This window comes from Diadema antillarum, unplaced genomic scaffold (genome assembly GCF_040938485.1).
Source record: "Diadema antillarum isolate AM-2024a unplaced genomic scaffold, OU_Dant_1.0 seq00000124_RagTag, whole genome shotgun sequence".
In the NCBI taxonomy this organism is placed as follows: Eukaryota; Metazoa; Echinodermata; class Echinoidea; order Diadematoida; family Diadematidae; genus Diadema; species Diadema antillarum.
Window position 1 is genome coordinate 43409 of NW_027271204.1, and position 24828 is coordinate 68236.

At 39.0% G+C, this 24828-nt stretch overlaps 1 protein-coding gene across 1 annotated transcript; it reads right to left on the reverse strand.

Moving 5' to 3' along the window:
- Positions 1 to 253: 253 nt before the first annotated feature.
- Positions 254 to 24614, reverse strand: LOC139727266 (uncharacterized). The gene is made up of 14 exons (XM_071638221.1): positions 24435 to 24614; positions 21277 to 21332; positions 20455 to 20559; positions 18896 to 18967; positions 13305 to 13413; positions 10954 to 11116; positions 8629 to 8859; positions 6861 to 7473; positions 5961 to 6076; positions 5172 to 5385; positions 4299 to 4414; positions 3227 to 3300; positions 1552 to 1666; positions 254 to 492 (listed from the first exon to the last, which is right to left on the reverse strand). The coding sequence occupies exons 1-14, from the start codon at positions 24612 to 24614 to the stop codon at positions 371 to 373; spliced, it is 2286 nt and encodes a 761-aa protein (XP_071494322.1). The 3' UTR covers positions 254 to 370.
- Between the last annotated feature and the right edge of the window lie 214 nt (positions 24615 to 24828).

Here is a 24828-nt window from a genome sequence, read left to right on the forward strand (position 1 = left end):
TTGTATAGAATGGTATCCGTTTTAACATTTCATAAGTGATTTCTTTGCACCTCGCAAAAAGTCAAAAGCTCAATCCTCATCGCCACCAATACTACACCATCTCTTTAAGTGCCATTTCTGCACATGTTAAGGTACTAACGTCGATCATCACACAGAGAAAAGTAAAACTTTCAAGTGATACCTCACTTGTTACGTAACAAGGAATATTCTTGAAGTTATAACCACCAACATCCTGCACTTCCTCATTATTTTATTAGCTTCTTAGCAGCTTTAATGGCAAAGACAAATATCTCAAATTAACAAGAATGAAGTTAACTTGTTTTGCAATTAAACTCTTGAGATATTACTGAAGACACCACAGTTTATGATGTTACTGCAACCACTCAAGTCTTTGGCGGACTACCGCTTCACCGTACTTGTGTCGTATTTCCTTGATGTGAACCGAGTTGGAGCTAAGTATCATCTGGTCTTCCTTGCTGGTCCACAAGTGCCCTGGATGAGAAGACAGAAATCAAGTGATTCAAAACACTTCTCCAGAACAATGTCAGAATCTATTTCAATGTGAATCTACTGAGATTAAGTCTAGGTTACATAGCTTCCCACTGTGTTCCCGAGGTTTGTAAGAGTCCAAAATGATTGAAATTCTGTGTAATGTTCGCATACATTATGTAATACTTCAGGGTCATGTTGGATTCTTTGGACTGCTGCAATGGCTTTAATTCAGAGGTGTCCCCCCCCCCCCCCCCCCCCCCCCCCAACATTGTAGCATCAAAGGTCCGGAAAGCATCATAAACCTTCTCCCACAAGCACTTTGCAAAACTTTCGTGGCAGTCACATAATTTTATTGGTTGATATGTGCACAGACAACCAGACTGTATGCATCGCTATCACATGACTGGCAATCGCACTAGCTGTTGACAAGCCTCAGCCATCAAATATCCAATCGTTGCATAGTGTGCTCGTACCATTATCTTGCACTTTTGTTCCAATTGTAAGCAGTGATTTTCAAATACAGACCAGCATTCACTTCTCAGATAATTTGAACATAAAAATTGGTAAGAAAGTACAACATGAGATGTTGTGGTACCCCACAAATTCATCTTCTTACTAGCTCCCTATCCTACGTTACCTAGGTTTTCTAGAGGTGGATGGCATTATACAACTCTTCGTGGTAAAGCCTCGATCAGAGATCTGAAACAGAGGTGGGAGTACAAACGGTACTGCACTGATTTGTCTGGAAATGCCACACATATGTCAATACTCTTCCTTCCAGAGACACAGACAGGTGCCAGTGTTGCTTCGTTGGTTTGTTTGTTTGTTTTTAAATTACCTCTCCCTACACATTTTGTCAGCGTGCACTCAACAAATTACAAGCGTGTGCAACATAGCTCTATACATGCTAATGGATACACTTTGTAGTGCGCCACATCTCCACAGACGCATGTCCATTTGTGCATTATTTGTCTAAAAAAGGCTGGATGTTAATTCATAAGCATTTCTTTCCAAGCATTGCCCATCCTGTGGACCAGAAATCACATTGCCATGTCTTACGTGTCTTCCTCCGTCCATGTGTGAGGTAATCTCTGGTGTTGGCAACACTCCCACTATTCATGAAGAGTGCTGCACAGATTACCTTCCTCGGCTGATGGTACTCTTCTTCCAGGTCCTAACAGAGAAATAATGATGTGATATGAGTGTGATTTAAAACAAGGGCCTGTTGTTAATGTGTCTTGAGACATAAACACATAAAGATGTAAAGTTACAAAAAGTATGCAGTAAAACATACTAGGCAGGCTGAGAAAAAATCAGATCAAAGAAAACATTAGAAGCTTATATACTGTATGTGCTGTTATTTTCGCGAATTTCGCGAATCACAGCTGGACCGCGAATTTAACAACACGCAAAAATGTCGCCATACACTAGGCTAAAATAGTGCACTTACGATAGCCTGTGTCAAATCGCGAAAACAACATCTCGCGAAAATGTTCGTGACCTCCTCATTCGCGAAAATATCTGTACGCGAAAATAACAGCTTATACAGTATCCTTTTTGCAAACATCACAAAATTTCGCTTGTTTGAAGAACAATGTATCCTAACAACATGTATTAAATCTTTTTATAAAATGGGTTCAAGAATGTAGCCAATTGGAAGCGCTGAAATGAGTCACGTGTGCGTGCATTATTTTCTTCAGGTAAGCACTAAGAAGAGTCTCTCTTCCACCTCCCTGGCCTGACGTACGTCACAATGTTTTACACTAGCAGTACGCACTCAATCAGTTGTTACAAGTGCGTCACGCGCTACTATACGCGCTGTCAATTCTGTAAACAACTTCTAGTTCGGGCCGCGGGCTGCCACAACAGCCGGCGGCCTTTCTTGTGCATAACAGTACGTGGCGTACGTATACTCTTATACGTACGTACAGTACTTATAGTGTGCGGGATTTCCGAGTGCGACGTGCGTAAATGTTTGGGACGAACATCTTCGGACATCTTGACTTTTGAGCGAGTGCTACATGTAGCTGACTGGTATTGACCCACAAAGGTACGTGAATAATGCTGTTAGTTTTCGACCCATTTTATAAAACTAATGATGCACAGGATTATTTCGTGGCGTTAGTGAAGGTGCGGCTCACTCTCGAGTATTGACAACGGTTGCAAACATGCACTCGGCTGCGCCTCGTGCATGTCGCACCATTGTCAATACTCTCGAGCGCGCCGCACCTTCACTAACACACTCTATCCTGTGCATCATTAGTATACAGTATTACACCTCAAAGTTTTAAAAAAAAGGGGAACAGAATTGAAAAACCAACCCCAAAGCACTCAAGAATAATGGCTGAAATTTTTCGGGGGTCTGAATAACGTCACTGGAAATATATAGTATTGTTTCTGTCTTCATCACAACAAAGTTTCCAGTTTGATTATTCTGGTGAAAGGTCAGTGTATTACCAACCTCTACAATATACCAGAATATGAACGGAATTTAATTTTCACTCAGGGTGGCAAAAGGGATGCACAGACTTTAAATCAATGATGAGTATGGCAGTGAAAAAAAAGTATGGCTAATAAACATTACAGCCAATATGTACACTAGGTACTCAAATGATGAGTATGGTAGTGAAAATAAAAGTACGGCTAATAAACATTACAGACCATATGTACACTAAGTAATCACCATATATCTTGATTGACACATTGCAACAGAACACTGCAAGGGACTTAATACCTGAATTAATTGCTGCAGTTCCTCAATTTCCTCTGTATTATCCTCTTCTGGTAGTTGTGTGTCAGGAATATGATCTGAAAAAAAAAAAGACAGGAAAAGCAGTACAATTGACACAGTAAAAACACCACTGTAAACAAGATTGTCAAGACTGCCACATTTGCCTCTCTCAAAATGGATCCTTATACTTGCAATGCCAGCGAACATAAAGATGATGATGGAGACCAAATCATTACCTTTAAATCGTTTTTCTGATGCTTCATTTGGACATGGATAAAGCATATAGAGGTTCCAATAGCAAAATCAATTTTAACATATGAGATAATGGTGCTTGTTCTATGATTAATCAGCGCTTTACACGTAAATCTTGGTGTAATGCCAAAGTCTCCCTCTAAGTCCCCCTCCCCCCATGAAGTAATTATTGGACAGAATATCAAATCCAATGGTCATCTTCTTTAGAAAATTTCACTGCAATTTCATTCACTCCTGTACAGTGTGTTTCATCCTTTTTCTTCATCTCTTCCACTCCGCTTCCAAAGAAGCAGGTTTGTTCCCAACACCGTATTGGATGGCTGACTGCAGGTGGATCCTGTGTTGGGTCAAATTAGAGTGAGATCAACCAGGATTTAGTGGGTAAAAGGCACATGGAGCTGGTGGTTTAGTTGAATGTGTACACGGGCGCACAGCACAAGTTTCCTATAGAGACCTATGCTATCGACTCCTCTTTAGCACTTACGCTGTGACCCATTTCCCCGAATCCGAAGAAGTCCGATCCTCTGTAGTCAGTGGTCCGATCACAGTTCGGCTCATGATTCGGCTGAGGGGGCTGACAGCTTTAGCAAACTTCTTTTGTGATGTCATACTAAGAAGCACATAAGCACGCTTCCTGGCATCACTACAGACTGCGTGACGCGCAGAGAAGACAACGAAGGCAATGTTACCTAGCAAAACCTATGTGCTTTACTCTTGATGACAGCTCAACTTCGGCAATCTTTATATCGTGCTAACGGTGATCGGCAGTATCAGCCAACAGCGCCCTCGCACCCACCGGGACTATGCGCCTTTTAACACTCACCTGCTGGTGTGTCATCCTCGCTCTCAATCCTCCTCTGTCTCGCTCGCTGCATGGGAAGTATGTCACTGTCTGTGTCCACCGCCTCAGACTCCGGAATGATTGCATTATCTGCATGCCTGCTGGGGTATCGAGAGACAAAATTACACTACAAAGTGAATCAAGAGTACAATCCAGCCCAGGATCAAATAAAGAGCTCTCATTATTGTGATAAGACAGACAGATGGACAGACAGACAGACAAAAAATAATAATAATAATAATAAATCAAGGAAATACAGCCCACAGAAAATATGTTCAAGACTTTTATTGGAATCTGAAGGCAATATCCTAGTTTTCTAGTTCATGATACTTTATGGACATCTTGCAGTATCTCATGCAGGGAAAAAAAAAATTCCTTCAGTGAAGAATTGATGTGACATCTGCACAAGTGTTTAAAGAGCATATGATAACCTACCTAATTCGACACTAGACCAAATATTCAAACAGTTGATAACAATCCTGATCATGGAGAAGTCATGAAGTCAAAAAGTTTACAAAACTCAAAAATTTGCATGGAATTCCAGTAAGTGTATGGTATGGTGATGATCACTCAAATAGTTTTATCGAATGTCTTTAATAATTTTAGGCAAATCAAACACTCTGCTGTTGGTTTACATCAAAGTGAAACAAAATGAAGATGAATACATTCCATCTGCCCAAGCAAAGTATTAAAGTGGAAGGTAAGAGAAGGCTCTTTTCCACCAACTGTTCCCCTGCTGCAGAAAGTGGAAGGAGGGGCATCATCTCCCCCCCCCCTCCCCCACACCCTCTCCCACCCCCAATCCCATTCCCACCATTCTCTACAACAGAAGACAAAGGGAGACATAGTACACACCTCTTGTGGCCTTTCTTCATGGGTGTTGACTCCGAGTCCGCATCCTCTGCACCAGTACTGGAGTTCTTGGCTGCCTCTCTCTGCCTCCCAGCTCCCCGCATGGTCGACACCCTCTGAGGGGAGACACCCGTATCTAAAGTTCGTTGAGCTGTGGGGGCGCTCTTCTCGACCGACTGCTCCCCTGCTGCCGGGGAGGTGGCAATATCCGCTGACCCTGCAGTGCATGTGGTGGACATAGACAACTTGCCAATATGATATGATACAAGATACTTACAATCGCTTTGCTACTCATTCTGTTTTCCAAACTGCCAGAAAGCATGTCGAACCCCAAGATTATCCATAGTGCAGAAAGAGATGCCCTTGTAAATTCAATCTGTTGACATTCCTAGATAGGAGAGTAATTCTTTTTACAGCAATTTCACTGCAACATTACAAAATTTCCCATGCACACTTATCCTAATCTACCGAGTGACATATCCCAGTCTGCAACTATTTCAAGTTTAAATTGAAACTGTCAAAAAAATATTGAATTAATTGAGTTATATCCATGTATTACACTGCTTAGATACATAAATACTGACTGCCTTACCTGCCTTCATTCCTACAAACCTACATACCTATACAAACATAACATACATACAATGGTGTACTTTTATACACACATACATACAAAAATTTTGTTACACATGTACTCTTATCATCTTTCGCAAATTTGAAAATACAATATTAATGAGAAACATCATACGCATCAGACATGACCTGAACAGTCCTTCCCTGTTCTTTACTAACCTTTTTTCTTTGCCGATCTGGGTGGTGTCTTCTGCGGTGTCTTTTTCGAGGCTTTTCTGCTCTTCCTAGGGGTTGTTAGCCGGACAATGGTCATGTCCTCAGAACTCTGAGTAGTACTGAACATTTCCAAAGCGACAGGAAAAAAGAGACACCAGACAAGAATGGATGTCAACATGCAACCAAGAGTCATGAAAAAGAGGCACATCAAACAGAAAACAAAAAATGTTGAGTACAATCTCCACAACAGTCAGCTTTGTTTGACCTCATAAATATAACCCGTTGAGGACGGATTGATTTTGCTGCAAAACGCATTTCCCATAGACACCTGCCCGAGTATACTCGGGACTCGTCTTCAACGGTTTAAGCTACATAAGCTACAAAAAAGATGAGTAAGACAAGGTACTAGGGACAAGAAACAAGATGATAGATATTTTAATACCTATCATGCCATATGCTCATTACCCTATTAAGGTGTGTATTGCCACCAAAATGATAGAGTGAAGTTATAGGACATTCCAGTATTCCAGGGTGGTCCACGAGGGGTTTTAGCATGTCGCTGCAACATGCTAAAATTCTTGTGCAACATCCTAAAAAGCCAGCAACATGCTATGCAACATCCTCAAGAATTTGCAACAAGCTTCAAGTAAAAGTATTCAGAAATGTGCAAAACATGTGCATAACATAAGAAACATCAAACTACCAGGTACTTTAGATATTTGTGTGCAAAATATGAGAAAGAACATTGGAATGTAAGCAGCACAAAGAGAGATAAGCAGCAAAATATTGCGTACTATGTACTCATCGTGTGCGCTCCGCGCATATTCAATTTCTGCAATATTCTCAGATTCTGAGCTTGCAACATGCTAAAATTTCAAGTTGTGGACCACCCTGGTATTCTACCTTTCATCTCTCTCTGCCACTGTTTCATCTTCTACTTCATATATCTGCATGGGGTCGTCGTCGACCTCCATCGCCTGATCGTCTCCCCCACTGATCTGCTCCACTTCTTCTCTATGTTCTTGTTCCTCTTCCTCCTCATTCTCCTCCTCCTCTTGCTGCTCCCTAGCAACCGCTTCCACTCCACAGACCCTCCCACTCCTTGTCTCCATCTTCCTCATGCTTTCCATCGCCGGGGAAGCATCGGAGCCTGCTGCACCGGTCTTCACCGGTTTTTGCCTTGGCGAATGTCTGGTTCTCGCGTTCCTACCGCGTGCCGCCTGTTCTTCCGCATCAGCATTGTGCCAGACACTCTGATTCTTACGCGCAGGACTCAGTTTGTTATTGTTCTGGCTTTTGTTCAGCTTCGCTGTGGTTTGGTTTCGTGCCATTTTTCTCGGGGGCTCTTGGACGCTATCTTCAGCCACTTGCCGACTTCTCGTCCTGCGGGCCACTCGCCCACCTGTATCACTTTCATTAGTACTGCTGGATGAATGGCTATCGACGGCTGACTTCTTCTGCAGAGAGCTCTCAGTTGTCTCGGTGCTGTCTGCTGGTTCTTTTGAATCCTTGGAAACTGGTTGATTAAAAAAACAAAGTAACAAAGTAACTCATTAGAATGACTCTGATACTAAGGATGGGCTATTGCTCAATAAGAAAAGGGGTTCTTTGTTCCCGTTTTAAATGCAAATTCTGTATTCTGCTTTGAAATAGCTTTAAAAAGTAACATTGTCGAATGAACTAGCATCACATGAGCACATGTTGTTGAAGTAAAAAGCTATTTCATGTTCAGTTTGGTTTTAATAAGAGTAAAATCAAACAAAGGGAAGAGCAAATGTTACAATCCAATTGAACATGAGATAAGAAAGCTTTAAATTTCAATGTTTACCATGTTTCCAAGAAACTGCGATATATCAGTTACAATCAGACATGCAAAAATATTGGTTTGTACATGAAAATATGTTTGAGATAATATTCTTGGTTATCAATTCAAGAATTACAACACTCTTTCACAGAAGTCATCAGTGCTTATTCATATGACCTTCACACAAATTATATTGATGCAGAGGATATGATTCACACTTTCGCCTTATTTGAAAAATTGGCAAAAATAGCATGCAGGTCAACAGAAAAATGCCATTCTCTGTAAAGAGTTTTGCAATGGCTGAGATATTTTTTTAAAAAGTAAAACGAAGCGATCCTAATGACAGTTGGGTCCCGCCTTTTATCGGGATCACTCTGTTTTGGATATCTCAGCCATTTCAAAACAAATTTTCTTCAAATAAACATCTAATTAGTCTTACAATTACATGTTCTTTCACGTCTCATAAGAGGTTTCTCATTATCTCACCAAAAAAATGTTAGAAAGCTGAAGTTAGGTCTCAACCAAAACTATATGATCCCTTTAAAGACCTGGTAGCCACAGGTTGCTGGGAGACAAGGGTGGCCAGACTGAATCTATCCTCATTCGCTGCCCTTCGGAGTACATTTGAAAACCACAAATAGTGCCCGTCAGCGAATATGTACACCGAAGCTTACACTCATCAGTAACGGTCAGATACAGCAGAGATCCTTCAGCCGCAAATGTGCTTACAAAGAGATCAGTGCTAAAGCTGTATACAATTTGGCAAAGGGGATTCTCGAGTATGATATCTGAGCCGGGCCACCCTTCCCACTCCGTGGTATCCCCATTGCTAACATCCTTCCTGAAACAACCAAGCAGAAATGACACCTGGATTTGACTCATTGACACCGTCGCGCCTGTTGGAGCCACCAGCTTCAGCAGCCTCGTATAGGAACACGTCGAAGGAGGAGGTGTCTGAGAGGCTGGCTTCTTCCATGTCCTGAACATCGTCTCTCTCTTCGACTGTGTCCAATCTCCTGATGTACACAGACTTTTTATTCCTGTCATTTCCCCCGCTTTCATTTTCATCACTGAAATCCTCAATCTGGTCTTCGGAATCTACAAATACAAAACCAGAGATTTTTATCTTTTGTTTTCTATACATTCTCTTCATTTGCATGCTGAATAAGATTTTCTTCATCAAGTTTGTTGAGTCATTCATAAAAGAGTTTTGCATGACAGTGATTGCTTTAAAAAAAAAAAACACAGACCTTTTGTTGACTTTAACTTTAATGAATCAAACTTAGGAATCTATGCTACTCAGGCACGCAACACAGAAATCAGATAGGTTTGTGCTTTCTATGTTCTTTTACAATATTTTTTTTTCTCAGATCTACTACACACCTTCCAAATGCTCTCAAAGGACAAATAATATATCACATGAAATATAACCTGGTGCTTTAAAAAATATGTATTTAGTAATAATTCAAAGGTGCAAATTTTGCATGAAACAGCTGCAAAACATGATTATGCTTACAGAAGGTTGATTCATCTTTTGGGGTCATTGCAAACATCATTAGTTATTCATCTAACACGATTGTAAATGCCTGATTCAGAAGTAAGCTACAGATCATCAAAGTTGCATTGCCAAACCCTATCCTAATCCTCAACTCAAAAGTGTCATTGACACTACGTACATGTTGGTTGCTGATGGTTACCACAGAGTGAAAGGGGAATATGCAAATGAGTGAGCTGATGATGTCATCACCTCACAATTTTCCAGTAACATATCATTCCTGATTGAATAACTTCTCAATAATGATTAGTCAGATGAACTGGGATTTGCAACTGGGACATAATTGCATCTGAAAAAAAGAAGAAGCTGGAAATGACAGGATTTTACATATGAACTATATGGCAGGTTATGAGGTCATGACATCATAAACTCAGTACTTGCATACATTCATATTGACTGCTGAACAACTGGTTTGTGAAATTACTGAAACTTCACAAATTTATAACTTTCCTAATTCTTATCTGATTTTGATCAAGTTTCCACCGTTGTACTTTTAAAATGTTACTCTTTCTTTTCAGAAAAACAGTTGAAATGAAATCCCCTTTTTGCAGCAACTGTATCACATGTCATGGAATAGCTTGGCAAGTGACAGCTTTAAACCCATTGAGGACGAACAGATTTTGTTATAATGCACATTTCCCATAGACACCTGCCCGAGTATATTCGGGACTAGTCTTCAATGGGTTAATGTACCAGGGCTGCCAAACTCTAAAGACTCAAATACAACTTTTCTTAAATGGTACATACAATACAAGTTATTGAAATATTTCTGAAAAAAGTGTATCTTTCATATCAAATGTATAATTCCTTCTTTTCAATGAAGGAATAGGATTCAGGTAAAATATATCAAAAATGTGAGCGATTCTTTGGCTTGCAAAAGGCAGCATGCCATAGTGAACTAACTGAAATTTAAGAGCTGGCCTTATTTTTTGTGACTTTTGTAATTCGCCTTTGAACTGCAAAAACAGCAGCACGCAAAAAAAAAAAAAAAAAAAGTGCTGGACTGTGAACAACTATTACCTACTGAGGGCCTAGCATGATGCATGGACCATGACACAGCAATATCTGGAGCATTACAACACCCTAGTATATTACATCAAATGCAGAAAACGCTAGAGTGTACTTGTTCATGTACCAGGCATCACCAAGTAAAAGCATTCAGTACTAATACCATCGCTTGTCACTCGTTCTATGTATGTTGAGAAAGATTAAGTAACGGTTACTAAACCCTCGCATTTTGGGAGCAGTGATTTGAAAAACGTTCAAGATATCACCTTTCATGCATATGAGTAGGTCTGTTGTACCACAAAACATCCTCCCATATATTTTTTTTTGCAATAAAGCCTAAAATATTAGGAGATGGCAGTATTTTTCTCAATAAACCGTAACTGTAGACGGTTCAGTCTGGAAACATTTTTATTATAACTATTGTACACATTTTGTATATCTAACAATACTTAACATCGATTTTCCTGATTCAAATTTTCACAGAGGTTGTTTCTATCCCAAACTCACATTTTAAAACTATTTTAAAGCACTAATGGGTTTTTTTTGTTTCATCTGCAAATGGTAAATTATGCCTTTAACAACACATAAAAATGTCTGACACTTCACAAAACTTTCAGCTCGTGAAGTACCTGCATTGTTGGAATCTTGTCTGCAATCACCAGCATCATTTGTCGCTGCCTCCTGCATCCTCAGCTTCTGCTGTGATTTCCGCATAGCAATGTATTTTGGCAGCTCCCCCTCCAGCTTCTTGCGGAAGCGGTCTTTCATGGACTGCCAAGAGTGGTTCGTTATCTGGCAGAAGAAGTAATTAATGGCAAAGACAAAAACAACAAGAAAAGAAACATGGTAGTGTCAATTGTCAATGCCTGCATCTTTCTCTTGGGTTTATTATTTTTTTCTTCGTTTCTTAGACTTTCATTTTCAAGTCATGAGAGTATATACATACTTTGGGGAAAAAATGTATACAGGAACTGAGAATAAAAGGGTTATTGAAAGGGTACTGCCAAATTAGACTCTACAAAAGAGCTGAGAATGTAAGGGTTATAGAAACTGGTCTGTACAATGAAAGGGTGTACAGAGGTACAGAGAATAAAGGGGATATTGAAAGGGTACTGTCAAATCAAGGCTCTATAAAAGAGCTGGGAATGAAAGGGTTATAGAAAATGTTCTGCAAAATGAAAAGTGTACAGAGGTACTAAGAATAAAAGGCATATACAAATAAAAGGCATATGGCACTGCCAAATGAAAGGATCTACAAAATAGCTGGGAATGAAAGGGCTATTCAATGTTCTGGAAAATGGAAGGGTGTACACAGGTAGTGAGAATAAAAGGGTTATTCAAGTTCTTGCACAATGAAAAGGTCTACAAAATAGCTGGGAATGAAAGGATTATAGAAACTGGTCTGCAAAGTGAAAAGGGGTACAGAGGTACTGAGAATAAAGGGGTCATTGAAAGGGTACTGCCAAATCAAGGCACTACAAAAACGCTGGGAATGAAAGTATTATAGAAACTGTTCTGCAAAATGAAAGGGCGTACAGAGTCATTGAGAATTAGAGAATTATTTAAAGGATACTGCAAATTTAAAGGCCCCACAAATAAGCTGGGAATGAAAGGGTTATAGAAACTGGTCTGCAAAATGGAAGGGCCTACAGAGTCATTGAGAATTAAAGGGTTATTTAAAGGATACTGCAAATTCAAAGGTTCCACACACAAGCTGGGAATGAAAGGGTTATAGAAACTGGCCTGCAAAATGAAAAGGGGTACAGAGGTACTGAGAATAAAAGGTTATTGAAAGGGTACTGCCAAATCAAGGCTCTACAAAAAAGCTGGGAATTAAAGGGTTATAGAACTCTTTTACAAAATGAAAAGGTGTACAGAGGCACTGAGAATAAAAGGGATATTTCAAGGGTACTGCCAAATGAAAGGGTCTACGAAAGAGCTGGGAATGAAAGGGTTAATGAAACTGTTCTGCAAAATGAAAGGGTGTACAAAGGCAATGAGAATAGAAGGGTTATTTCAAGGGTACTGCCAAATGAAAGGCTCTACAAAATAGCTGGTAATGAAAGGATTATAGAAACTGTTCTGCAAAATGGAAGGGTGTACAGAGGCACTGAGAATAAAAGGGTTATTTTAATGATACTGCTAATTCAGGGGCTCTACTCAAGAGCTGGGAATTAAAGGGTTATAGAAACTGGTTTGCAAAATGAAAGGGTGTACGGTGGTACTGAGAATAAAGGGATTATTTGAGGGTACTGCCAAATCAAGGCTCTACAAAAGAGCTGGGAATGAAAGGGTTATAGAAACTGTTCTGCAAAATGGAAGGGTGTACAGAGTCACTGAGAAAAAGGGTTATTTAAAGGATACTGCAAATTCAAAGACTCTACAAATGAGCTGGAAATGAAAGGGTTATAGAAACTGGTCTGCAAAATGAAAAGGGGTATAGAGGTACTGAGAATAAAGGAGTTAAAGGATACTGCAAATTCAAAGGCTCTACAAAATAGCTGGGAATGAAAGGGTTATAGAAACTGTTCAGCAAAATAACATGGTGTAAAGAGGCACTGAGAATGAAAGGGATAATTAAAGGGTTCTGCCAAATCAAAGGCCCTACAAGAGAGTTGGGAATGAAAGGATTAACTGGTCTCCAAATTGAAAGGGTGTACAGAGGTCCCAATAATGAAAGGATAATTCAAAGGGTACTGCCAAATGAAAGGGTCTACAAAAGCGCTGGGAATGAAAGGGTTATGAAAGAGGGAGGGGGGCATGGTTCCCATTTGAACAAAGTTTGTTCTCCCTAGGGATGCTACTTGTCAAGGTTGTCGAAAGCATGTATTGGGATTTTCCAGAAGAAGACGAAAATGTACAAAATTTATGCACAACAGACAAAGCACGATGCAGGATGCAAGACTAATAACAACACAGTGACATGCCGGACACTGGACGATGAGTGATCGCTACAGCTCAGGCCAACTAAAAATGGTACCTTCATGATCTCCATTTTCTTCCAGGTTTGGTTGCCTCCATAGTTAAACGGGTGCTTGGCGATGTATTGCAAGATGGCCTTGTCCTCAGCTGCAGTATAGAAAGACCGCCTGTCACAGCAAAAACACACAAACATCACACACAGTCACTCAAACAATGTGATACATGGATTATGCTACCACTAGTGTAAACTCAGTGTAAACTCAGAAATTTTTTTGGTACATTCATTTTTGTGTTTTTCGCGCTACTTCTGGTTAATTATAGCATGAATTGTAAAACCTGCAAAAATAAGATCACAATTTTTTCTGCACATTTGTATTTTCGAATGGGTTGACAACCAAGTAGCACAAATTTATCAACCCATTAATATGTTTTTTAGCTACTCAGTGGAAAACTTAATAATCCTTGGAAAAATATTGACATTTACAGTATTCAATAATTCATATTAATGTCATTCTAATTGTCATACTATAAAAAGTCGAAAGTTTGGAAGTGTGGAATCTTTTTGAGCACTGCTTGTGAACAAAAACCAGCATGAAAATCCAAGCATGAGAATATTTTTGCTTGGTTTTAACAACATTATTTTAATAATACTTTGGTTCTGTGTAATCAAAAACGTTCAAAATACATCTAACCCAGCAGAGTGTGAAAAATTGCTTGTGCCAAAATTTCCACTTTTACAGTACTCTTGACAACATTTAGGTATTCTTCTGCTCACAGTTTTCAATGATCTGTAACTTTTGCCCCATAGTTGTTATTGTGTGTGTGTGTGTGGTTTTTTTTAAGTCCCCTTGTCTGACTATTACTCTAAAGGGACATTTTTTTGAACCAGTTCAAAGTTGGCACGCAAAAAAAAGTACAATCTCACAAGCACAATAGCAAAAAAATTGATCACATTGGCATTGCGGAGTTTATTTCCCACAAAGGACAAATGAGAGTCCTGGACCGTTTGTTATCTGTTACAATTATAACGCAGAACTTTTCACTTTGTATTTGTTTACTTATGTTCAATTGTTGTTTAACATATATCGCCATGGTCAGTCGAGTGTTGAAATCACCACAAGTTTTATGTAAAAGTTGGAATATGTTGTCATTATCTTGTTTTGACAAGCTGTTGAGTATTTTGTTTTGGGTATGGGGTAAAAAATGATGTTACAAATAAGATCATTTAATTGTAGGGGTTTACAAGATAGTTTTAAGAGAAAAAAAGTGTTTAATAATTTTGCAAAAAAAATACTGATATATTATTTTTACAAGAAATACATTCTGATAAGGGAAATGAAAATTATTGGTCATCACAGTGGGGGGGTCAGTCTTGGTTTTCTAGTTATACATCCAACAGCAGGGGGACCGCAATTTTGTTGAAGGCCGGTTTAAAAGCTACAGAAATATCATGCTGCAAAGATGCAGAAGGACGGTACATAATTTTAAAAGTGATTATTCAGAACATATCATATGTATTAGTTAATGTGTATGGTCCAAATAGGGACTCGCCTGAGTTTTTTGTCGACCTTTTTGGACAAATAGAGCAAATTGGTACCGCCAATTTAGTGGTTGCAGGTGACCTCAATGTCACTCTAGGCCCTTTGGACTATAAAGGCTCCAGTAAATGTCATTCTAATAAATTTGCTAAACAACAATTACATACACTTATGGAGGAATACAATTTGGTCGATTTATGGAGAAGGAATAATCCTGATACACCCAATTTTACCAGATACCAGAAAAACCCGGAAGTTTATTCTCGACTAGATTATATTCTGATATCTAATGATCTTGCTAGCAGTGCTAAGGATCCAGATATTTGTGTCGGTATAGATTCTGACCATAGTGTGGTTGGGTTGAAATTAGCATGTGATAGTACCCCTCGAGGCCCAGGATATTGGAAACTTAACTGTTCATATTTAAGGCATGATTCAGAATTTTGTTTGTTTATTAAAAGTAAAATAGATGATTTTAAAAGTAACCATGTGGGTTGTACCCAAAACCCGAATGTGATTTGGGATGCATTCAAATGCACAATAACAGGAAATTGTATGGAATACACTGTAAGAAAGAAGAGAGCTATTCGCAAGGAAAAGAGTGATTTAGAAGCTGCAATTGGTAAAGTGAGGGAAGAAATTGCTTCTCAGTGTATGACCCATCAAAATGGTGGTTCTAATGACACCTCCCATGATTTATTGACTAAGTTAGAAGACCTGCAATTTAAATTGAATAAGATTTTGGACAATGAAACTGCCGGTGCAATTACACGGTCTAGAATAAAGTGGGCAGAATATGGAGAGAAAAGTTCTAAATATTTCTGCAATCTGGAGAAAAGAAATTTTGAGAAAAAGAATATTCGTCAAATAAAGGTGGACACAGGAAATATTATAAATAATCAAACACAAATTTTGGATGAATTGAATTTGTTTTATGCCAACTTATATAGCTCACAGGAGACTCCCCTTTCAAAACAAAAGGCTTTAGATTTTCTTGACAAGGTGGACATTCCCGTATTATCTAATGATCTCAAACCCATTTTGAATGATCCAATCACGAAAGCTGAAGTGTTGAATACGTTGAATACCATGAGTAAAAATAAGACTCCTGGATTAGATGGTCTACCAGTTGAGTTTTATGTTGTATTTTTTCATGATATAATAGATATGTTGTTAGATTCTTATAAAATATATTCTTTTGAAAATGGACTTTTGTCACCTTCACAAAGAAACGGGATAATCACATTAATTCCTAAGAAAGATAAGGATCCTTTGTTTGTCAAAAATTATCGACCTATTTCATTATTGACAACTGACTATAAATTGATAGCTAAGATTATAGGCAACCGTTTGAAAAAGGTGTTGGAAAACTTAATACACTCTGATCAGCAAGGATTCATGAGAGGCAGAAATATCAGTTGCAATATTCGAACAATTATTGATGTAATTGAATATGCTGATATGAATGATATTGATGGAACAATTTTACTGCTTGATTTTGAAAAAGCTTTCGACAGAGTGGAGCATAACTATCTGTTTGAAGTTTTGAAACGGTTTAATCTTGGGGATAATTTTATTCAGTGGGTAAAGACATTTTATAATCTGAGGACGAGTTATGTTTGTAATAACGGCTTTTTATCAAGGCCACTGTCTTTATCAAGGGGAATCTTTCAGGGATGTCCTATTTCTCCTCTGCTCTTCTTATTAGCAATAGAACCTTTAGCTATATCTATACGGAATAATGAAAATATTGAAGGTATTTCTTTTGATGGTTCGGTTAAAAAAATCAGCCAATATGCTGATGATACTACTATTTTTTTGAATGGCAAGGGCAGTTCTTTCAATTCCCTCTTTGAAACATCACAAACATTTTCAGAATTCTCTGGATGTAAACTTAATATGTTAAAAACAGAAGCCATTCATATTGGCAGAATGAAAGACAGTGATTTTCAGCCTTTTAAATCTGAAGGTTTAGGTTGGCGTACCCAGTCATTTCAAACATTGGGTATTACTTTCTCCTTAAATGTAAAATCTCTTTATGAGTTGAATTTTGTACCAAAACTTCAGCAACTACAGCGTACTCTTAATTGTTGGAAACACAGAAGCCTGTCTCTTATTGGAAAGACTACTGTGATCAAAACTATGGTTCTTCCTCAGTTATTGTACCTGTTTTCTGTACTGTGTATACCTATACCAAAATCTTATTTTAAAAAACTGAATGGAATTTTTTTTAAATTCATTTGGAATGATGGTAATGACCGGGTGAAACGGTCTATTCTCTGTAATGACTATGATCAGTGTGGTTTGCGCATGATAGATCCTGAGACCTATGCTAATGCCCAGAAAATAGTATGGGTGACCCATTTATTAGACCCCCAATATAACAGCCCGTGGAAATCATTAGAGGAACACTTTTTGATAAAATTTTTCCCAGATCAGTCAGTGTTATGGAAAACTAATGCACCAGACAGTGTATTGAGCAAATTACATAATTGTCAGTTACAGGAAACTATAAAAGTTTGGTATTTGTATAGAAAGCAGTGTATTCTTGATACGAATTTGCAGAACTATCATTTACAAGAGTTTTTATGGTGGAACAAAGGTATCAGCTTAAAGCATAAATCATATTTTTATTATCCGATTTGGCTAGAAAAGGGTTTAGTTGAACTTTCTCAGTTATACACTGCATCTAGGGTCAAGCTCTTTGAAGAATTAGTAATCGAATATGATATTCCAATCAGAGATCGAAGGAAATATGATTCCCTAATGAATGGAATCTTTTTACAGTGGTTTGACTTCCCCCAACAGAATGAGGATATTGGAAATTTGTATGATACAATTGTCTCACAATTACTGAGGGTAAAAAAAGTTCCACGTCATTCGTATAGTGTGTTGGGATGCTTTATGAATTCATGCAAGGCAGAAAATAGATGGAATGATGTATTTCAAGAGGAAGGAGAGGACTTAAAGGAGGTAGATTGGACTATTTATCATACCAACAATTTCAGATGTACAATCGAGACTCAGCTACGAGCATTTTACTTTAAAATGTTTCATAATGCAATAGGGATCAATAGTTTTCTTTTTAAGATTAAAAAGAAGAATTCACCAAATTGCTCTTTTTGCAATGAATATCCTGAAACTTTGGATCATTTGTTTGTCAATTGCCATAAAGTTAAACCGCTTTGGCATAATTTGATTTCTTTTATTTCAAAAGAAACCGGTATGAATGAGGATTTTTCATCATTTCATCTAATGTTTGGTATTGATGAGGAAACAAAACATAAAACATGTATCAATTTTCTGTCTTTATGTTTGAAGTATTTTATATATGTGTGCAAATTTCAAGATCGCCATCCAACTTTTGAGGCATTTCTGGTTTTTGTAAAAATGAAACAAAATATTGAAAAGAAAATTGCTGAAAAGAAAGACAAATTACCGAACCATTTGAATAAATGGACAATCCAGCTTAACCCTCCATAATGTTTTTTTTTTTTTTTTTATTGTACGCCCGTTTTATGTGATGATATATTGTAATATTTGATAATTTTATAAACAACACCCAATTCCCACAAGATATTGACAGCTGAAACTTCGGTATAACCAATATTCTGTATACTTAGCATGTGATTTGTTGACCTTGCTGATATTGACTTTATGTGTACCTTTTGTAAATAATGTAAATATGTTGTTTACCTGTTGGTTTACATCCAATAAAAAGTTTAAAAAAAAAAAAAAAAATTGATCAAAATCCTATGAACACTCCAACTGTGTGGAGGACTAGACTATGTTTCCTATGCAAAGCACATTTGTGAGCAGGCCTTAAATCAGCTTCAACAGACAAATATGATTCTTCAAAATTATTTCACATGAGAGCTGCTACCTTCAAAGCAATGTGTGATTTTGCTTGTTTTGATACTGTGCCCTACTTTTTTCTGTCAAACTAAAAAAAAAAATCTTAAATTGATATTGTGGAGGAAAGACAGTAAACAGTAAACAAATGGTTTAATCAATGCATGTAAGTGATCTTGCCTTTCACGATTTTACATACAAAAATTAGTAAAACAAACAAAGCAAAACAATCCATTAAGATAAATAAAAGGTTATTTACCCTTTGGCATGTCTGTCTACAGACACCTTGGAAGGGGAGAGCACATCCCCTTTCTTGGGAGCAGATGTTACCCTGAAAGTTAAAGGAAGCAGAAAAGAATTCAGACTTGCACAAAATACACACCTTTCTTTTAACTGTGCTACACAATGTAAAAGATGGAACATGACAATCAGTATGTTCAAAATGAGATCCATTAACTGCAAATACTAAGAAAAAAAGACAATTCAGAGCAAAAAGCTTCTAACAATGAAGTCATTGGCTATGTCACTGACTACATATTACATGGTGCATACTGTACAATTAGAAATTTTCGCTGTGTTGAAATTTTTGCACATTTCACGCAACCAGACACTAGCGCGAAAATAAAAGCATGCAAATATATTTGCTTGCCATATGTGCCAGTAGTTGATGTCTTGACTCCGCGGAATTAAAAACACAAAACTCTTCCTACCTGGCTGAGCGCAAAAATTAGTCGCACGAAAATATCCACTTTTTACAGTAAACAAATCTATCAGCCCGTTGAGGACGGGCTGATATTGCTACAAAATGCATTTCCCATAGACACTTGCCCAAGTATACTCAGGACTCGCATTCAATAGGTTAAAAAGGCTATCACTGGTATGCTTCATTGCTAACACAAACACACACACATACACACAATGCAGATACAAATTTCAAGGAGTGCTGCTCTGCTATAATACTGTAAGCCTATAACCGGTAATATACAGGGCAGGAAACTATCACAAGTCAGAGAGCTGACTGCTCTTTTTTTTTCTTGTGGTGAAACTTTTTGGAATTGCCACTACCGTTCAGTGCATTGTGCAAACAGAAACTTTTATGTGCATTTTACTTAAATTGTGAATTTTGCCTCCTCTAGAAATTCCAGAAAGTTTTATGCATGAAACAATTTCTGGTTTTACAGTACTGTACTACACTGAAACATATCCTTTCTAATTTTCTGACAAAAATGCTCAGCCATCAGAAGGCAGTTTATCACAAGACAATCAGCACCACCTCAGGGTTTAACAAGCGGCATGCCACCTTTGTAAATCCAACATACCAATGATTTGTATGGGAGCAAAAGAGTCAAAGGAGACCTCTGAATGATTTTCAGATTTTTACATTTGAACAACTAAAAATTAGTTATACTGAGGACAGAGCTTCAGAATTTATGATAATCAGGATAAAGAATAAGAATATGTTCGACATTTATAACAAATTGCTATGAACAAGGATGATGACATGGCGGGGTCACCATAAGAATGCTTGAGTTGGGGCTCAAGGAAGCAGAACAAAAGAAGAAGGCACGCATAAATTACCACACAGGTGAACTCCCAAGCAAGTGGTATTGTAATGGAATTACACTGCTACATTTCTGAAATATGTGAACCTCCTATGTCATCATCCTTGTTCAGTGTAATTTGTTTAAGGTTTTTCAAAGTATTGTTTCTCTGCTCAAGACCCACAATTAATTAAACAAATCTATACATGGAGCTGTTGATTTATGTACTACATGATGTGGAATTATAAAAATTGTATGGAATGCTCCTTGAGAATACCTGTACTCTGACTTGTCTAGGAGGATGTTGGCAGCCCAGCAGGCATCGATGTACTCATGGGAATAGTAGTCATTGGACTTGCACTCATCTCCTTCTGCCAGAATCCTGTGAGAGTATGTGGGATAGTTTTTTAGTTTTGTCTTATTCTTTTGATGACTTGAAATTACTGTATGAGCTGTAATTTTCGGGGTTTTTTTCAGAGAGATATATTCCTGAATTGTTACTTCTCGGACAATTTCAGTCTTTTCATGCAGAAAAGTCTTTGAATAAACACCAATGGTGAGAAGCAGCAAACGTCAGAATATGACTAATTTTGTGTATTTTCCTTGGAAATTACAGACTCGCTTGCTATTGCTCACATACACAACCTTGCCAAATAGTGAGACATACATGTCCACTTCCCTAAGTTGTCTCTTTTTACTCTGGAAAAATGTGCGGAAAAGATGGAAAATGAGATTACAAATCATAATCAATTAGGTAAAAAGTTAGCTTTGTCTCAAGTATCTACACTTTGCTGATGAAGATATCTGAGCTGTGATATAGTGATACATACTGCAACCGCATCCATTTTCCTTGATTTAAGACAGTTATTTTCTTCAGCACATTTGTTTTATAATTTTCAAAGCTGTGTTGTGTTTTGCAGCTCTGGCTTGCCGGTGGCGGCGATCATGAGATCAAAGCAGGGAATGTTTATAATGTTTTTGTGACACTTTTGACACAGACAGATGCATGCATTAATTAGCGAAGTGATAATGTCCATGTGTAGTAGATCCATGAATGAGGTCATTGTGAAACAATCAATGTGAGGTTGAAGACTCTTACTTGATGACATTCTCTCTGGCTTTGTCAAGTCTGCTGGTAACCTCTCCACCTCCATTCTGGGGGAAAAATAAGACAAAACAAAAGAGAAAAGATGACAAATTGCTGGTGCCCTACATAAATGTGCATTTAACAACAGAAAAGCAAAATACTTAAACATATTTCTGACAAATCACCCTTTGTTTTAAGGCATTTGTTCATTAATTGTTGGTGGCATTAAGAACAATTCAAAGCTTACTAAATATTTGACCTTGCCTTTGATGTTTGGATTTATGCTTTACATATAGCCCCAACATAATCAGATGAATATTTAAGTAAGGAAAATCTGATCAAACTGGTCCAAGTCCCATTTTTCAATTTTGGCAATGGAGATAAATTTCCTTACCTCTCCCTACAAGCACAATTGCTGCTGCCAGCAGATATCAGATTGAACCAGAGACTCCACTGGGCTGTCTGTGGTTTTGTGGTCTGTGCCACATGAGCTTCCTAAATGACTGATCACAGGCCACTTATCATATACCATCTGCCATCAGAATTACACAACATCAACCGTGTGATATTTTCTTGAGCTCAGCTCAGTTGTCATTTTGCGAAAGAGGTTTCTGACTTAGGAAGAAACTTAGGAAGATTTTCAGAATACCATCCCAAGTGAATGACCATAGCCGCATTCACACGTACAAAATAGCGGGTTACCGAGCACGCTAGGAAACTCAAGTTTTTTTTGCAACAATTCAGATGCTCAAAATTAGCAAGTTAGCGATCTCGCTCACAAACTCAAGTTTTTTTGCAACTGTTCACACGTACAGAGAGATGACCCGCTAATTGCCGATCAAGATAACTGCCAAACTTGCAAAGTGGGTCACACAGCACACTTCCTTGCCTCCACTTCTCTTTGCCCATTGTCTTTTGTGGTGTGGTTCGCGCGCTGTTGTTGTGGTACACCAAAGAGGTTAAGGACCTCTTCGCGGAACCCTCGCTGTTGTGATGTGCACAATGAATGATGGGATATAAAAACTTGAGTTTCGAAACCCGACCATTCACACGTACCAGCAAGGCAAATTAGCGTGCTAATTCAGAAATAAGAGCAAAATTTCTTGGGTTTAGCACCATGCTGCTGATCACACCAATTTTGGGGTTTTTCGTGTCCACACGTGCAAAAAAACTTGAATTTGCTAGCGGGTTACAAAACTTGACTTTTGTAACCCGCTAAGTTGTGTACGTGTGAATCCCCCACCTGTTGCTACAAAATGTGTGACCCCCTCTAAAAACAACTCATGAGGTACACTTTCACCATAGTCAGCACTCAAATGCTCCAGTCCAAATTTGACACAATGCAGACTAGGCCTTTACCTAGCCTGACCAGACCGCTGTGCAAAGCACAGCAGTCCGACATGTACTAGTGTTTAAACGTTGTAAACGACCGTCGTTTTTGACGGCAAGACCACAAAAAATGTCTTTTATTTTGTTTGATTTTAACAGTAATACCACCCACCTATATTGCATTTTGCTGATGGTTGAGTTGAATTTGGTGTTTTGTTAGTATCCAAACCTTATTGTTGAATTTTTCGGAGTAGATTGTGCGATGATTCACAAAATCAACGAACTACCACAAACGCTCAACCCGAGGTACCGTGGTAGCATTTTACGTACGCCCGTGCGTTTCGTGTGTTACGTAAAGCTTGTCGTCTTCTACGTACATGTATTTCCGCGCGTGCTTCTCTCATGATTTGACGTCACTTCCGTTCCAACTAGCTCATCCACTTCCGCTCCGACTAGCTACGTTGTAGTATAGGAGAGTGATTGCCATTCAATAACACGCAGAAGATGAGGAGTGAAGCAATACGGACGCTTACAGACCTGATTTTAAGGAAGGATTTCGGTGGGTGTTTGACGTAATTAAAAAAAATACACATACCGTAGTTATGGGTAAACTCGGCCTAGCGGGTAAAGTCGGCCGCCAGCGCGCACAGTACAATTTTATGTACTGTGCGCGCTGGCGGCCGACTTTACCCACTAGGCCGAGTTTACCCATAACTACGGTACCGATTATTGAATGATTATCATAGATTACGGGGATTCCTTCTATTTTAGTTTTCCACGATTAATAAAGATATTCATAAGGAAACGTACACCCACTGCTGAAAAATAACGTCTGCGAAGGAGTAGACGTGCAGCGTGTAGTTAGGCCTTTACCTAGCCTAGCCCCGGAGACCGCGCCGCCAGGCGCGGTCCTGGCGGCTTCCCCGCAGTTTCGCTAATGTGAGAATAACGAATAGCTCCCCTAGTCTGTGTGCTTGTGCAAGTGATTGTGAATTCTGTGAACATCGGTGAGCTGCTTATAAGACATCATTTTGTGCATCACAAGCAATGAAATGCCTCAAACAGTCGCCGATGATAGTCATTGAGGTTTCATCGACCCATGTAAGTATTCCTAGTAGTTTCTGTTGAAAAATTAAGGAAATATAGCGCCGCAAAGGCACCCGTTTGTTCAACATGAAGATCTGAAATGGGAGCACGGCGCAGCCGCCACACCGTGTGGCGGCTGTCGCAGTTATACCTAGCCTACATTACTACACTGTAATCACATAGAAATGCCTACTACACCTGACCTATCAAGTATTACAGTAGGCCTAGTTCTCTGTAGATCTACAGTTCCCTTAGCTTAGTTCCCTTGGCCTTTTGAGCGCTTAAAGTTTGTCAAGGCTTGAACGCACCCAGACAGAAAGATCCGTCTATCCGGCGTCTGTCCGGATGTCCGGAGGAGTCTTAATTTTTTACGTTATCGCTCTCCTCCGTAGACAAGAATGCACCCTAACCTTACTTTGGTAAAATATTTGCTGACCAGGGAGTGAAATCTTTTGGTTACTGAGAGACATTTCCATTTTATATTGTCAGGCAACATGTACAAATACAGGCACTGCACTGCAAAATCTGGTACCAGCTGCCAGTGCTAGCTGCAGCCCAGCGCGCAGAGCAGCAGCGCGGCGGCGGTGCACTGGCATCGTAGCATGCAGCGGACGGTCGACAGTGCCGTAGCGGAGCGGAGGAGCCAACCATGCCAGCCATCCAGGGCTGAGTGGGCTGCAGCAGAGGCGCAGGTCCACGTTACATACAGCGCGCAACACTGAATGGGTAGTTTATGTACGATTGCAAATACGCACCTCGATGAGTTCTTTCAGTCTCGCTTTCGTTTCCGATGGCCGTATGAAAAACTGGATGGGTTGGCAATTTTCATCGGTAAAAAGCATGCTAGATTTACATGCTGCTTCATCGAGGTCTTCGTCGACATCGCCGTCGAGCTCTTCACCTTGATTCCTCGGCTCTGTCGTATTTTCCGCCATCTCTTCAAATCTGGGATTTACAGCTGATGTAATAAATGTGACGGGAGAGGGCGCTATCTCCATCATCACGACCGACAGAATACTAGTAGAAGGCTCTGCATCACGACTGTTTTCGTCACGTGCAACTTCATCTTGATCCACGACAGCTTCAACGCTGTTGGAAGTGGAACTGGAACGCCGCAAAAAGTAAAGATAATAGAAAGTACCTGCGTTA

Coding starts and splice junctions, on each gene's coding strand:
- LOC139727266 (XM_071638221.1), bottom strand. CDS start 24,614: ATGGCGGAAAATACGACAGAGCCGAGGAATCAAGGTGAAGAGCTCGAC. Junction 20,560..21,276: donor GCCAGAGAGAATGTCATCAA/GTAAGAGTCTTC, acceptor ATACTCTCACAG/GATTCTGGCAGAAGGAGATG. Junction 493..1,551: donor ACATGGACGGAGGAAGACAC/GTAAGACATGGC, acceptor CTTCTCATCCAG/GGCACTTGTGGACCAGCAAG.